The 17,126-nt window shown below is 39.9% G+C and overlaps 1 protein-coding gene across 3 annotated transcripts in view; it reads right to left on the bottom strand.

The window, feature by feature from the left end:
* Positions 1 to 17,126, bottom strand: part of VTI1B (vesicle transport through interaction with t-SNAREs 1B) — a 22,209-nt gene extending 5,083 nt beyond the window's left edge. For 2 of the 3 annotated variants that reach the window (XM_045522127.2, XM_010962296.3), the window contains exons 1-5: positions 16,715 to 17,126; positions 6,932 to 6,990; positions 5,048 to 5,239; positions 2,603 to 2,776; positions 983 to 1,044 (exon numbers count right to left, since the gene is read on the bottom strand). In XM_045522127.2, the coding sequence (XP_045378083.2) occupies positions 983 to 1,044; positions 2,603 to 2,776; positions 5,048 to 5,239; positions 6,932 to 6,990; positions 16,715 to 16,829 (602 nt within the window). In that variant the 5' untranslated portion in view covers positions 16,830 to 17,126. The remainder of the gene's footprint in view (positions 1 to 982; positions 1,045 to 2,602; positions 2,777 to 5,047; positions 5,240 to 6,931; positions 6,991 to 16,714) is intronic. The other variant, XM_010962295.2, reaches the window with a different exon arrangement.

Genomic DNA, 17,126 nt, shown 5'->3' with positions numbered 1-17,126 from the left:
AAAAATATTAAATATAAATGTGGAAAAGTATACCATTTCTGAAATCAGGTTGAATCATATACTTCAATATAGCAGAAATACATCACTGACCCTAAAGAGCTGCGTTAATCACACACTACAGCTGTGAGCACATACTAGGATGAGGGTTTGCAGCAGACTCTCCCCCAGTGTCCGAGTGGAGCTCAGGGTGGGTTCTAGGTTGGGATAAGTAACTAGAAGCTGGGAAGTGCCTTTCAACCTCTTGTGAACGTCTTAGCCTTTCTTTCTTCCTACTCTTTCTTCCTCTATCAACCCAAATGGGTATCTCTATAAAGGTAGTAAATTTTACTACCTTTTGTTAACACAAAGAATCCCATGTCTGGATCTCATGTTCATTCTAAATTGAACGTTTCCCTCTGTTGCACAAGGAATTTACCACTGTTTAGGAAAATCTCACACTCTTGCTGGTTCCATGGCTCAGTTTTAGTTTTGTTTCAGGCATACTACCCACCCACTTACCCCAAATTCAGCCTCAGTGGCAATACTTCCTCCTTATCCCCCTGGTTTTGTTGTCAGCACTTACCTCAAGAGTTTCTTTTTTTTTAAGTCAACTTCTTGCTAACAAGACAGAATAAGAGGTTTGACCCCCATGAAGGGCAAAGCAGAGTCAAAAATAAGTACTAAGCAGTAGCAGTGAAATTTTATAATCATGTTTTTACAAACTTATTTCAAGGAATATGAAGCTCTAGTCCCATGTGCTGTCTTCTCTGAGAAATGTCAGCTGGGATTAGAAGTACTTCCAGTGAACAAATTTTCCACTACTCCAACTCAGCAGTACAATAGTTTTAACAAAGGATTTTGTTCTGGGATATTTAACTATACAATATTTATTTCTTCCACTTTATTAAGACCTTTGCAAGTCACTATCTAATGCTTTGACATTCTTGGGTGAAAGACATGAGAATTAAAAAATTAATTTTGTGACTTTATTTTTAAAACTTACTTTCTGGACATTGAACGGAGAATCTTTCGACTTTTGCTCAAGTTTTCACTTGTGTTTACCAGCTGAGAAGAGAAAACAGCGATTATTTCCCGCTTCTTTCAAAAGTACACACTGCAGAATTTGAACATTCCTAAATTGACAGTGGACATTCAGTGGTATTTGTTGAAAAACTCCCAGAAATCAAACCAGTTTAAATGACAACCTCTGACCATAAGTAGAAGAAACTGGAAAGGACAAGACACTTTACTACCTGTCAGGTTGAACAGGAATTATTATATCCCAAGGTTGCTGTTGGGGAGCTCCTGGGACTGAGCTAATCCTTCACCTTGGCTGCTCAAAACAAAGTCTTCAAATGCACCTTGCTGGTAAATGAAGTAACTCTGAGCAACTTAGGATTCAGATTTCATCAGCCAAACTCCAGAAGAGCCTCGAATTAATGTTTGCTTTTGTAGGCTGCTGGATTATCACTTTTGGGATCTGGTTCTTTGTCCTTTTTTTCTTTACCCCTTTAAGAGACACTTTCATTTAATTATGAAAAGAATGAAAAAATTTTAAGCCTTTTTCATTCCCTTTTGGTCACCTGTTACTAATCTAGATAGCTGGAGGATATTTCAGTAGGTGCCACCTGTCCTGTCATCTGTTCCCATCTTCCAGTGGCCTTGGTAAGTTAATCGCTCAACTCATTCCTTGGCTTTTAAATGCAGCTAGTCCACCTGGTATGTTAAAAAGTACAAAACCACACAACCTGTAAGCAAGTTGCCTTCTCCACAGCTTACCCTGAATTCAGTACTTTACTGTGAATATTCTCTCAGGAGGGAAGAGCATCATTCTGACTTATTTCAATAACGGAGAATTACAGCTATTAAGCAGTATGAGAAAATGATCCCAAATCCCCATACTGAGCTAAGTCTTGCCCACAGTACCTGTTCTTCAATTTGGATTTGCCTCATGCTCTTAAGAATACAGCATTCCATTGGCAAGTTGCACTATTTTTAAAATTCCTTTGCAGATGTACTGAAAGGAAGAAAGGAGTTGTTTTTCAGAGCGTCTTAGGGTGATGATAGATTAGAGGCCCCAGTATAGTCACCATCTGGCTTAAGTATTTTCTCACAACGATCCAGCTTACCTTTAGGTAACAGTAAAAGAGTCAAGTCCAGGATTGAACCTCTATAAATTGTCAGTGGTACTATTTTATATCATGTGGAAAATAGCCTTGGCTCCAAATGACAGGAAAACTAGGCTCTTTTTAAGTAGATGATGCTTTCATAAGAACAGAATACTCTACTAAGATGTATGAGAAATAAAAATCTGATTCATAATACAGGACCTAAGTAAGACTGCAGCCATTCCATCCTATTGACAATCTTCAATAAAAGCAGAAATTGGGTCTCTGTAGTCTCCCTGGCTCACCGCAAAATGATCTCCAAATCTTAAGGGTAAAATTACTTCCAAGGGAGGGCGATCTTTCAGACAAGCCAACTAAAAACTGAGAGAAGCATAAGAACCTAAAAGGTCCTACCCCGAATTCAGAACTGCTGCAGCCTCTGGCAGTAGCAAGGCATCAGAGTGTAATAGGCTCACCTACTTTCCCCACTCTCGCCCCTTTCTGCTCAGACTTACTCTACTCTTGGTACGTTCCAACTGGTCACGTTGCTCCCCCAGCTCTTCTATGATATCTGAGCCAATCTGGTCAGTCTCTGTGGCAAGCCGATGAGAACGCTCAATACTCTGGGTGGCCCGGTTCAGACTTTCAGTGCCTTGCAGAAGCAATGCCCTTTGAGATTGTAGCCGATTCTGACAGGAGTATGGAAGGGAAATGTTAGACTTCTTCCATTATAAATGAATTTATAAGAAAGGATATAGTGTGCAATAATTTTCATTACTTTTAAGACAACCAAAGATGCTAACGAATGAGACTAAATGAGAACCTGGGATTCAATTCAGGATCACAATACCCCCCACTCTACTGCTTATTACACTTAAGTGAGGCAAGAAAGGAGGATTAAACACATCAGAGCATTTCCCCCCTGATAAATCTGAACTGGTTCATGTGACTTTTGGACTAGCAACTTCTGAAAGGCAATGGCCCAGATCTGGGATGCAGGAGCTACCTAAAGAAGCATTCAGCTTATAACTTTGATAGTACAAACCAAATAAACTCTACAGCCCTAGAAATAATTACTGAAAATTCCCACTGATTGGTACTGAGGATCGAGGGACTGTGAATAAGCTACTTGTTTTCAGCACATATAGGAGTCATTCATATTTTTATTCTTTAATTTTATTTTAAATGGAGGTTCTGGGGATTGAACCCAGGACCTCATGCATGCTAAGCATGCACTCTACCACTGAGCTACACCCACTCCCCAGAAATCATTTAGAAGTGTGAGACACTATCACATTCTGGAAAAAACTTAAGTGTCTACAGTCTTGGTAAGCCCCAGAAGAATTTGACCTCAGGCCAAACACAGAAAACAAAGACTCTATCGTCGTTACACTGGTGATTTACTCTCAGGAAAGGAAGTATCTTGGGCCAAGTAAGCTGCCCTAATTTCCCAAGCACCCTATTTCTAAATCCTCACCAAAGATTTACTCCACCTATTATCCTAAGCACAGAAGGCATGAGGACAGAAGTAGCCTTCATCAGGCCAGAAATAACCACTGACAGAAATGAGTGCAGCTCTAAGTTCTCATCTATTCAAAACACACATGCACACACACACTCAAGAAGAGGCCGGCTCACAAGGCCTATTACTGAGCAGGTGACTATTAGCACTAGACACCACCATCAAGCAGCCAAAAGCAGCTTGTTCTCACGTCAGAAGTAACAAGACTTTTCACCTCATATATGGCATATGGACAAGTGGATGAAGAAACCACTAGATGACGCTGAAATAAATCCCAGCTACGTGGGCTTAAGAGCAGAAAAAAAGCTTTTTTAAAAATAAAAGATGGGGATTTTCAAATGATTAGGTTTAAGGAAGAGCAAGAAAAGACACTAAGGTCACATAAATCAACCCCAAATTTGGAACAATAATTCTACTGAAGGTGGTGTGTATATCTAAATTGTTTTTATAATTTCTGAAACCAATAATTTTAAAGCAAAATTATTTTTTGGAATTATCTCCCCCCTTTTTGTTTTCGGGTTCTTCTGGGAGGGAACAAACGGACAAAGTCACTTTATACCTCTTATCTCACTTTAACAAGCTCCACTTGCCTGCCTTTTCTCACTCTCACAGTGAATTTTGAAAATTTCACATCATTCACAAATACTCTAGTTTTGACATCAGCAGTGTCAGGCCAGTATCATTTGAGTATCTCTTAAACTCAAAGTATCATTTGAGTATCTCAAACTCTACTCAGGATGCATCATGAAATAAGATTTGTTTAAAATTGAACCACTAGCCTTTTTACATCGGTGCAGTCTGCACTTGTGGGCCCCCTTCCACTTCTCTCCCACGCTGCCGGCCAGGCCATTTCTACTTTGTGCTGTGGAATATAACCCCAAATGCAACATGCGAAATTTAGTCTTTATCAAGTTTTCTTCCTTTAACTATCTAGCTTCTCTAGACAGTCTGAGAACATAGACTTTCTATTCAGTTAGTCTGATTTTATAAATCGGAATACTTGAGGCTGGAGAGGCAGCCTGGCTCATTTTCCATCACAACAAAGTAAGGTGTTAGCCTCATTCTGAGAAGGATCCTGCCTTCCATACTGTATCTGGGCTACTGGGCCATCTCGATATAAACGTAAAGGAAAGCATGGGTTAACTTTCTAACAATAGTTTGATAAATAAAACCTAACTGAACTTTGGGGGCATGTGTGAGAAAGAAATTGGATCAATGGGTCAGACTACAGAGTCCCAGATGTAATATGAATAGGTGACACTTGTATAACACCACTGCACACCAAGCACTGTTTTATATATAAATGATACACAGAAATCTAAATAAGCTTATGGTTTGGAAAGATCTGTATTAAATACAGAAGAAGAGGGCATCCAAGGGAAGAAGGAGAATTGGATGCAGGAAAAAGGATAAAGTGGGAAAAACAGCTGAAGCTTACCATATGCTCATTCTCTACAGCGTATGTACCATATTTCATGTCTCCACGGCCTCCAGGTGTGGCTGTCAAAGGTGTACTTCTCACTTCCCGATGGAGTTTGGCAAGGTCCTTTCGGTAGGTTCGAACCTTAGACATCATAGGGTTACGAAAAGATAGGGGTGCATAACGTAGTTCTTCTTCCATCTCTGCCAGCTAGGAAGGCAGAAAGTAGTGAGTAGATGGCCTGGTTCTATTCGTTCATATGAGTATATGCCTAGTTTGGACTAATCAAACCACAGACAACCCCAAATACTCAACCATATGGTCCAGAAGGGCAAGGACCACATGTGACATGTTCACCTTATTACTCTGAGTGCCTGGCACAGCACCTAGCAAGCACAGAACAGGCATTCAAAAAGTATGTGATGAATGAGTAAGAAAACTAACAAGTACCTTATAGCTTATTAAACATCTTTACATGCATTTTCTCGTTTAATCCTCACAACAGATCAATAAGGTTGGACATACTTCTGTTTCATATTAAGACTTGAAGAAACCTGCTCAAGATTACACAATAAGAGAAGTCAGATTCAAAATCTTCAAATTCTCTTTTCAGTACACCAGGTTCTTAGCCTGTTATGGCTCAAGTGCTAAGGTGAAGCACTTTGAGATCTACTATACTAAAATGACAGGGGTCTGCCATCAAGGTTCTTCCCTTCCTCCTCCTCTTTCTGAAAATGAATTGTTTGTCTCCATGTCAGGATAACCAGGGGTCCAGATCACTTTAGTAAAATGTAATACCTAGACATGTTCACAAGAGGCCATAAATTATTTTCAGGCTTGGTTAATTTTTCTAAGTTCAGAGAAACAAAGTAAGCACCAAATAAATAAACTGGTATTAGCTAAAAGATATTTTAAATGCTACCAAGATGTTGACGAAAAAAGACGACTGGCTCTTGTAACAGGTATTATGGAGATGCCCACTATAACTGGTATCATGGGTATGCCCAGCTGCACACAGGTATTAGAAAAGTTTCTGGTACTCCCATTATGGAGAGAGTTTCCACAGTCTGGTGGGCTGATCCTTCTTAAAAATAGATGCAGAATAGAGAAAAGGATGCAGATAAGCCTAACTTCTCAGAACTTCATGGGGACAGGGAAGTTGGTCTTCAATAAGCAAGAAAGAGGTTCTCTGGCTTGAAAATAATTTTTCAGTCTATTCTAGGGTACCAAAAACTATGGACAACTATTCATTCACCAGGGACCTGGATTTTACCTCCAGACTCCTGAAAGGGTTTGCTGAAGCTATATAGCATAATGATATGGAGACAAAGGACCATTACTTCTAAAAGGTGAGAGCAAACTTTTTTTTAAAAAAAGAAAAGCCACAGATTAGGAGAGAAGAAGTTGTTATACTGCTCATCAACCTGAACTTCTGACAAGCTTTGGGTCCTTACTGGGAACACATCCTGTCCATGCAGTCCTTGCCCAAGGTATCAAATCCAGCCACTGCACTGTCTTTTGAAACAGAAGGGAATGTGACAAGAACCATCTCTGAGCTCCATTTTCTGTGACAGTTAAGTTTAACAAGGGAGAATAACTGATCCTAATGGCCAGCTTTTAAAATGAGATTTTAAAAGATCACCCAAGTAAAGGTTTGAGAATGTCCTTACTACATCAGCAATGTATTATCAAAGACTCAAGAGCGCCTTCAAGCTTTACCCAATTGTGTCTGTCAAACCCCCTCAACACTCATCCCAATCAACTGGCCTCATGTAGTAAGAAATAATCAGAACCAAGATCAATAGACAGGAGCAGTTAATCTGTGATCAGGTCTATAAGTTTTACTTCTGGAAAAGACCAACAACCAGGAAGAAGAAATAAGGACTTGCTCCTTTTTCTCACCGTTTCATTTGCTTCCTGTTGCTTTTCATCAAAATCTCTGATCAACTTCTTCTTCTCTTCTGGAAAAGGCAGACAAGTTTTAAATGCTCAGTCCTGCTTCCATACATTTGTAGAGACCATACCCTCTGCTTAGAATAAACTCCCCATACCTTTCCTGGGGGCATTACTACAGTACTTAATCACCCCTAAAAGGCATTTAGAAACTTAGGGGAACTAGTTATCACAGCGACTCGGGGGAGGAGAGAGGAACGTATTACCATCAGCATTTAAGGCCCAGGGAACAAGAATATCCATGCTTGGGACAGTCCTGCATAACGATGATCTGGCCCCAGAGGCAAAAGCATCCCTACTAGGAAACACTACAGTTAATCACTGTCCATCTTTTTTCACCCATCCTAACTGAGGGACCAGACACTTTCATGATGATGTTTAACAATATTGGTTCTCTGAAATCCTTGTCCCTACTTTCACTCCCACTGTAAATCACTTCTCTATATTAACCCTTATCTTCCGCTTTTCTGTAAAATTCAAAACCCGCCTACTTTGCTTGCTGGAGAGCCTACATGCTATACAGCACGTTTCGTGGCCATACCCACTGGAAGTGGTATGGGAATTGATGTAAATACCACTGACTCACACAGGGAAAAAGTCACTCCTCGTTCAGTCCCTGCATCATGTCATTTTAGTGTTAGTATGTCTTTACTCCCCAAAACTTACTAATCTCTCCCTTTAACATAAACAGAACAGCCTTCAGCTTCAAAGAAATAACATCTAACTAAAACAGCATTGTTTTGCCTTCACTGTATTTTTTCTGATCATTTCGATAGGCTCTCTAAATTTTCCATTTAAGGTAGTGATTTTAAATTTCCTTTTTAGAAAACTTTATGTACTAAGTACTATTACTTAACTATTTTATTTATATCGACATTCCATGTAAAAAAGTAAATATATTTTACATGGAATGTCGATATAAATAAAATAGTTAAGTAATAACAGTGCTTGGACACAGCAAAAATGATGAAGGGAGTACCAGCATGCTGCCACCGGGTAAACATCTATGTGGGGAGACGTGGTGAGTAAAGGGGCTTAGGTTCTGGTCCTAGCTTTGGGCCTGGCTCAACATGTAAGCCTAGATAATTCTCTTCATCTCTTTGGGACCTGGCCTCCTTCCTTAGCTATAAAATGAGGAGGTAGGTCATACCCTCATAACAAGCAAAAATCAGCCCTGTTTATGAGGCCTTTTAAAATGTATACATTCAAATGAATGTTCTCCTTGAAAATCTATACATAATCTACTTATTAACACAAAGTTACCATTGCTTACAATATTTTTTGAACTCATCTTTTGTAACTATCTTCACAATCTGGGGATAGTCTTTTTTTAATTGTGGTAAAATATATATAACATAAAATCTACCATTTTGACCACTTTTAAGTACCCAGTTAAGTGGCATTAAGTACATTCAATGTTGTGCAACCATCACCTCATCCATCTTCAGAAACGTTTCATCATCCCAAGCTGAAACTCTGTACCCATTAAACTAACTCCCCATTTCCACTCCCCTCAGACCCTGGTCACCACCATTCTACTTTCTGGGTCTATGAATGTGACTACTCTAGGTGCCTCATAACAGAGGAATCATACAATATTTGTCCTTTTGTGTTTGGCTCATTTCACTTAGCATTATGTCATCAAGGTTCATCCATGTTGTAGTTATGTATAACGACATGGTCTTTTAAAGCTATCTACTTTTCACTCAGTTTGACTTCTAAATATAAGCCAGCACTTCCATCAACTGAAGAAAGAGCAATCATTTCCAATGCCAAGAAGACAGCTGAGTTGGGGTTATGAAGGGATGGCATATGGGTACTCAATATGCTGTCCTAAGATTTTCTTGGATAATGTTGTTTACCCTGATTTTTACTTCACACTTTGACTTTCAAACGCAATCTCATGTGAAATGTAACATCACCATAATGCTTTATATGGATTTACATTTGTTAATTACAACAGCATCTAGCAAGTCAGCTGTCTGCTGCTTCTTAACTGGTTATGGATCATTTTGGTTGTACACATTCTACATTCTCAACCTGAGATCAAGCTCCCTCTGAAAAGAGAAATCTACTTTTCAGTCCCATAGCTTCTAGAACTCTAAACCCAGTAGAGTGCTCCTTAGGCGTTGCTATTGCCTACAAGAGAAAATGACAACGTGCCCTTTATTATGCCACGTTCATTGTTATGTGACATTCCTTAATAGACACTTCAAGTGAACTATTTCTCACTACACACTGCTCACAAAACCTAGGGTTTGTTTTATATATATATATGAAAGTTCAGCCATGGCAAATAGTCTGCATCTTGACCATCCATAATATAGCTGGAATAAGCGCCAGAGCAGCTGTTACTACCCTTGAGTGGGCAGTGTTTTCAGCCACCAGCAGTGAAATAATATCTGCAATCAAGAGTGGCTACTTCCATGGAGAGGTATCATATTATTTTGTAATAAGCATTCACAAAAGTGCTGAGTGTCATCACTCCTCAAAACAGGCATAGCTCCAAACTCAAGCACACTCACTTCTGATCCAAGCCAGACAGTATGAAGTATCTGACACAAGTGCATTCCCTTCCTAGGTTTTTCTATATTTCTGTTAGTCATAAAGTCTCCTCCTTTATTCTTTCTTTGTTGAAGGATATGAAAATCTGCATTCTTAAGAGGCTAATTCTAGAAAGATTCCAAAAAAGTGGCTACATAAATAAGAGTAGGGGGAAAGAGGGAGCCCACAGAATCTTGATCCTTTCACTAACTTCCCTGCACGACTCTGTCATTCTCAGTCTTCTTAGAATACTCCACTCTCTACCTGATTTCTTAAGACATACATTCTTCTAGGAATGCTCTGTAGCTTATATACTTTTAAAGGTTCAAAAGAGACTGACCCCTACCCAGCTGAGAGGTATCAGGAGCTGCTTCTGTATGCTTTTGACTCAGAATTGTGAAACCAATGAATGTTAGAGCTGAGATGGACCTAAGAGATCATCTTGTGTAACCTCATTTATAGTTGAGGAAACTAGAGCCTGGAGAAACTGCCTTACCCAAGGTCATAGGAGGAGTAGATGTGGAGCAACACTAGTTCAAGAATGCAAGTCTCCTGAATCCCAATCCAGTGTGTCTGTACATTATAGCATTGAGGGGCATTTTTGTGCTCCCAAGGTATACAGGTAAAATCTGTTCAGACTTCTTAATTTTTTAGGGAGTTAGAACAAAACAGCAGAACTGGTATTAGGTAGAATGGAGACCAGAAACAAGAGCTACTCCAAACAACACTATCCCCAACCCCACAGCCTCTCCAAATCATTCACATGCGACTCGCTTAGAGGCCGACTGGGATAGTGGGTGGATGGCAGCACAATGTCCCGGACATGGAATAAAATGGAAGCAGCTAGCTCTAAAAGAGCTAGAAGAAGCCTACCTTCATATTCAACCAAGGTGGTAGCCTCTCTTTCTTATAGGTGGTTTGGATTACCAGCCCAAGAATGAACTAACCTTGGCCCATTAGAACTGTGGGAAAAACCTGTTTCACCAGGATCTTTAAAATACGTGGTTAATGCTTTTGGCGCCCCACTGTGGCAATTCTAGGACATACACCCCCTTTGCAGACCACATTAGTTGACCTAATCTCACACCACATAGGAAGTAAAAGTATCAGATTCCTCTAAACCCGTTTCCTCAAATATAAATAAGAAATATAACAGTAGTGACCTTGTAAGGTTGTCTGAAAGAGTTAAAAGAGATAACACACATAACAAGCACTTAGCAAATGCCAGGCATATTAAGGGTTCAATAAATAGTAACTACCACTGTTTTTAAAAGTAAATCCTTAGGTAGGAAGAACTAAGCAAAAACAAAATTCACCAAAAAATATGGAGAGTGTTAGAAAAATAAAAATTCTGCAGTCAGTGAGTAATTGTGTCTATCAGCCTACTGCATATGGTCCTCCATAGTGATTATTTTTTCTGGTTTCAAAATAATGGGATCTCATGTATAGACATTGAAATTTAACAGAATTAAAATGAAGAATTTTCAATAATCTTACAATGCTCATTGAGACAAGTGGAGAGATGCCTTTGGTACTACAAAACTAAAACCAGAAACCATGACTACAGATACTTGCTGTATTAACTGGATAAGAATTCAGAGCATTCTGAGGTTTTGGAGAGACCTTTTCAGATGCTGCAAAACTAAGACTACAAATCATGGCTGTAGGTGCTTAATGTAATATTAAATGGATTAATAATTATTACATATGCTAATGGATTGTCACTGCCATATAAACTTCCTAAACTAGGACACACTGTATATGTTATCATATCTTTTGTTTTAATAGGTATATATATTGATTTTAAAAATGATGAAAATGTGGAAAACCCAGTAGATAGACATACAATCACACTCAGTTTCAATACCCAATCATATATTATTATTTTCTTCCCAACAATTCACAGTATTTATACAAGCATTCAACAAATACCTTTGGAGCACCAAATAAATAAGACAGACAAATGTAGAGCTTATGACAGAAGAGGAGGGAACACTTCCAAAATCTTTTATGAAGCCAGTACTATGCTGATACCAAAACCAGAAAAGAATATCACAAGAAGAAAATTACAGGCCAATATCCCTGATGAACATAGATGCAAAAATTCTCAACAAAATATTACCTAACTGAATGACATTTTCCATAGATACAGAACAAACAACCCAAAAATAGGTACAGAACCACAAAAGACCCTAATTTCAATTTCAATTTGCCAATGAAAAAGAAGAACAAAGCTGGAGGCATGATGCTTTCTGATTTTGAACTACAGTTGACCCTTGAAAAACACAGGTGTGAACTGGGTGGGTCCACTGATACACAGATATTTTTCAATAGTAAATACTATAGTAATAGTACTACATGACCTGCAGTTGGCTGAATAAGCAAATACTAAGGAACCTTGGAGAGGAGGGCAAACAAGTTACACACGGATTTTCTGCTGTGCAGAGGGTCAACACCCCTAATCCCCATGTAGTTCAAGGGTCAACTGTACATTACAAAGCTATAGTAATGAAAACAGTATGGTACTGGCACAAAAACAGACACAAAGCTCAAGGGAATGGAAAAGACACCCCAGAAATAAATCCACACAAATATGGTCAATTAATTTACAACAAAGACGCCAAGCCTATACAACGGGGAAATGTATTAAGAAAACCCAGTCTTTCCCCCTCTTATGTCTTTCTCTCCTGCAGATGGAAAAACCCAGTCCTTCCTCCTGTGAGTTTCCTTTCTGCGTGAACCCCACACTACTGGGATTTTATGGAGGCTTCCTCACATAAGCATGGTCAGTAATTAACTCCTTTTCCAGCTCCTCTTCCCCTCCAGAGAAGCAGGGAGCAGGGCTGAAATTCTAAGCCCTACTCTAATTATGGGTTGGTCTTTCTGGTGACCAGCCCCCGTGGAGCCACCCAGGAGTCCACCCAGAGTAGCCTCCTTCAACAAAAGATGCTCCCAGTGCTCTTTTCACTTAGGAAATTACAAGGGTTTTAGGAGCTCTGTGCCAGGCAACAAGGGCAGAAATATGCATATATATATTTTTTTCCAGTCATCTCATAGGAAAGGACAGTCTCTTCAATAAATGATAATTTGGAAAAATTTGACAGGCACATGCAAAAGAATGAAACTGGAGGACTATCTTTATATGGCACACAAAAATTAACTTAGAGAATCAGAGACTTGAATGTAAGACCTGAAACCATAAAACTCCTAGGGAAAAATTGGAGGAAAACTCTTTGACATAGATCTTGGCAATGATTTTTTCATTTGACCCCAGAAGTAAAGGCAACAAAAGCAAAAATAAACAATTGGGAGTACATCAAACTAAAATGCTTCTGGGTAGCAAAGGAAACCATCAACAAAATGAAAACCTACTGAGGGAGGGTACAGCTCAAGTGGTAGAGTGAATGCTTATCACACACAACGTCCTGGGTTCAGTCCCCAGTACCTCCTCCAAAAATAAATAAACCTAACTACCTCCCCCCCAAATACAATAATTAAATAATACAATAATAAATAAAAAATATTAAAAAAATATTAAAAAAACATGAAACCTACTGAATGGGAGAAAATATTTGTAAATCATATATCTGATAATAACTCACTAAACTGAATAGCAAAAAAACCAAACAATTCAATTAAAAAATGAGCAGAGCCTCTGACTAGATATTCTTCCAAAGAAGCCATACACAAATGGCCAATGGGTACCTGAAAAGGAGCTCAACAGGACTAATCATCAGGGAAACACATGTCAAAACCACAATGAGATATCACCCCACTCCTATTAGAATGGCTATTATCAAAAAGACAAGAAATAACAAGTGTTGGTGAGGATGTGAAGAAAATAAAGAACATGTCTAGCTCAGTGGCCTTCAAACTTGACATGTATCAGAAATCCCAGAGAGGGCTGTTAAAACAGACTGTTAAAATCGTTACTGATTCAGTAAGTCCTGGGTTGGGACCCGAGAAGATGCATTTCTAACGTGTTCCCAGATGATAATGATGCTGCTGGTTCAGAGACTGTACTTTGAAAATCACTGTTTCAGTGAAAGGAATAATACACTATAAATATCATAAATACATAAATTGTCTAGTATGTTAGAAGATAAGTGCACCAGGAAAAAAGAGAAAGTAGAGCAAGGAAAAGGTAGTTATATACACAGCTAGTATTCTTATGTCTTATTTACATAAAATATTCAATTTCTCACATAACCGTGCAAACAGCTAATCACTCTTACTACTGTCAGGTGTATTCTAAGGGCTTTACATATATTAACTCATTTAACCCTCACAAAACTCCTATGAAGTGAATACAATGATTGATGCCCATTTTGCAGGGGAAACCAATTAGGTTAAAGTAAGTTGTCCAAGGTCACAAGGCTATTAAGAGATGATCTAGGATATGAACCCAGGCAGCCTGGCTCTAGAATCCTCACTGTTAAGTATTACACTATACTGCCCCTCAATTCACTTATCTTCTTTATAAATGTTACTATTAATGTTAGGAGAAGAAATATCTGTCAAGCTAGAATGGACATACACTATGTTCTCTATTCTATAAGCACCTTTGATGTTCTCATCCAAAAACCAAACAAGCCTGCTTCTACTCTTGTTATTTCTTATTTAAATTCATCATTCACTCAATTGACCAAGTGAGAAAATGCAAACATCGTTCAATATTTCTCCCTTCTCATGTCCCAATCAGTTAATTTCTGTCTCAGAATCACCTTTTGGATTTGGGATTCTCTGGATTCCCATGTTATGTCAATGACTGTCACAAAGGTTCCTAACTTGGTCCCCAGTGTCCAGTTTCTTGTGCCTCTCTTTCATCCTCTACTCAGCCATCAGCACTCTCCTTCTAAAATAAAATCTGACCGTATTAGTTAGCTATTTAAAATCCTTTGGATTCTCCACATCAAATCTAGATTTCTTAATGTGACACTGAGGTCCCTTAACGGTCAAGCTGTGTCTTACATTCCTCATCCACTACTACTCTCCACATGTATCTTAAGCTCCAGTCATGGCTGGATTTGATTTTTTCTTCCTTTGTTGCCTCTTCCCATTTCCCCTCTGTCTGGCACACTCCCATTCAGCCCTTTATATTCAGTTCGAAGTTCTCTTTTCTGCAAGGTTTCCCTCTCACTTCCCCATACCCATATTAGCCTTTTTTTTTTTTTTATAGTTTCAAGACTATCTTAGGACTCATCAAATACTTTGTTGTAAATCTGCTCCCATTTAAGGCAAGAACTCTTGGAATTCCTCAGGGCCCAGAACACTGGCTGATACATAATTCTCAATAAATGTTTACTGAAAATGATTGAATTCAATTACAGAGCATAAACTAAATGCAAGGGATGTGTTATGTACATTATTCAGTGCTTAATAATTCATGACGGAAAATATAAAGCGCTGGAAAGCCTATGAAGCAGTCTTATAAAAAAAAATGGATTCAGAGATGACACCCAGTGTGTTTGCATAATTAAATTCAATTTATTCAACAAATATTTATTAAGTAGTGTGAACAAGCAGTGAATAAGGAGACTGAAAGTTGTTGAAATTCTTATTACCTAGGAGTACATGCATATTGTACTTACTTGCCTATCGAACAACTGTTCACAGCAACTTGCGTTAGGGTATTTGCAAGTGGGCAGAAATTCACGCCTTTCTGCCTGTCCTCTCTGCAGGAATTAGAAGGTTAGGTAGATGACAAAGGTGAATATAACTAACTCAGTTTTCTTTTTTTCAAAAGGGAATCTCCATTCACGTTATTTAGCCTTACAGAAATGGACACTGCAAAATTTAACTCAGCACAAGGCTGAAATGAAAAAACGGTCTATTTTTCAACCATGTAAATCAGATCCCATCACCTCCTGTTCAATATCCTTTAGATGCAAGCCATCGCATTTAAAGAAAGATGCAAATCTTTCACCACAGTCTACAAGGTCCCGCGTGATTTGACCCTTCCTACCTCTTTAAAGCCTCATCTACTACCACAATCTCCTTTACACATTCCACCCCAAACACACTGGCCTTTTTACTCTTCCTAGAACACATCAAGCTCATTTCTGCTTAATAGCACCTCTGCAGTGCTATTCCATCCTCCTGACACTCATTTCTCTCAGATTTTGGCACAGTTTACTCCCTTTCTCCTGCTCAAATGCCACCTCCTCAAAGAGGCCTTTCACAATCACCCAATTTAAAATTACAGCCCCCTCATTCCTTTGCCCTGGTTTATTTTGCTGTATTGCCCTTAACACCACCTCTTAATATTTATATATTATCATCGACCCATTAGAACAGAAATTTTTAACTCTTCACTACAATTTGCAATATTACTAGCATCTAGGACAGTGCCTGGCACAGAGCAGGCTCTCCCAATAAATGTATGTTAAACAAAGGTATGAATTTCATTCTCACCAGAGTCATTCAATTCATATTACTTTGGGTAACTCACAAACACTCAAGCTCTGACACTTAAGTAAAAACAATACAGCAAAGCCTAGTCTTATCTGCCTTGCCATCAAGATCTATTTGTCTTAAGGCAAAGAACTATGGCAGGTCTTCCTATACGGATATAACCGGAAAACTCTAGCTCCTTCAAGCAAAACTTGCAGCAATCTTAATTTTGAAATCGGGGGGAGGGGGGCAGGAATCAGTCTAAGCAGAAAGTTCATAAGAGGACACTTAAAAGATCACAATCTCCATTTTAAAGACCAACCCCCCCCCCAAAACTGGTTATTTACCAACCCCAAAAGTTACGATTCCTTTGAGTTCTTAACCCTTTTTGTGCTACAGATTCTTTGCCAGTCTGGTGAAAACTATGCACTTCTTTTGAGAATAATACTTTTAAACGTATAAAGCAAAACAGAGAGCTGTAAAAGAAACCAATTCTCCTGAAATACAGAATCTCGGATTGAAGGTCTCCTATGCTTTCCTGCCATAATGAAAATGAGATGAGAAATATCTGAAGGCTATAGGAGGATCGAAAGGGAGATGACACTACGAGGTGCATCCCTGAACACCTAAGCGGCAGCCGGAGACGCAGGGCGCCGGGACCCAGGCAGCCCTAGGGGCGTGTCTGAGAATGAGAAGCGGAAAGAAGAGGGCAAGGGTCTGCGGAGAGGGTGGGGGCTCTTCCTCCCAGAGCTAGCGGGGCCTGGATCCCCTAGTCTTAGCCCGCCCCCGCCTCACCTGTCCCTGCCATCCCCAGGAGCCGCTCCGGCACCCCTCGGAGGTCTTCATGGAGGCCGCGGAAGATCTCATGCAGTTTCTCGAAATGCTCAGAGGAGGCGGCGGAGTTGGCCATGGCGCAGGCCGCTCTCAAGCAGCGGCCGCCGAGACTCTGGTCCCGGGGCCGGCTCCTACTCCGCTGTCAGCCGCCCAGTGCTGCAGGCATCACGGCGACCGCCGCCTCCGCCGCCCTGGACGAGGCGCTTCCGGGCCGCGGCGGGGTCCTTTGGAGCCGGACCGCCCACCCCCTGCATGCCGTCATTGACGGCGCGCCGGGCGCCAAGCCTGACGGAAAGTTGGGCGAGCTGTGCTGCCCCGGCGACTCCCTAGGGGGCGGCGGCGCACCGGGGCGAACGGCTGTCTCGAAACCCCG

The sequence above is a fragment of the Camelus bactrianus genome, chromosome 6 (genome assembly GCF_048773025.1).
Source record: "Camelus bactrianus isolate YW-2024 breed Bactrian camel chromosome 6, ASM4877302v1, whole genome shotgun sequence".
NCBI lineage: Eukaryota > Metazoa > Chordata > Mammalia > Artiodactyla > Camelidae > Camelus > Camelus bactrianus.
The sequence above is the reverse complement of the archived record's forward strand: the minus strand, read 5'-3'. Positions and strand labels throughout refer to the sequence as shown.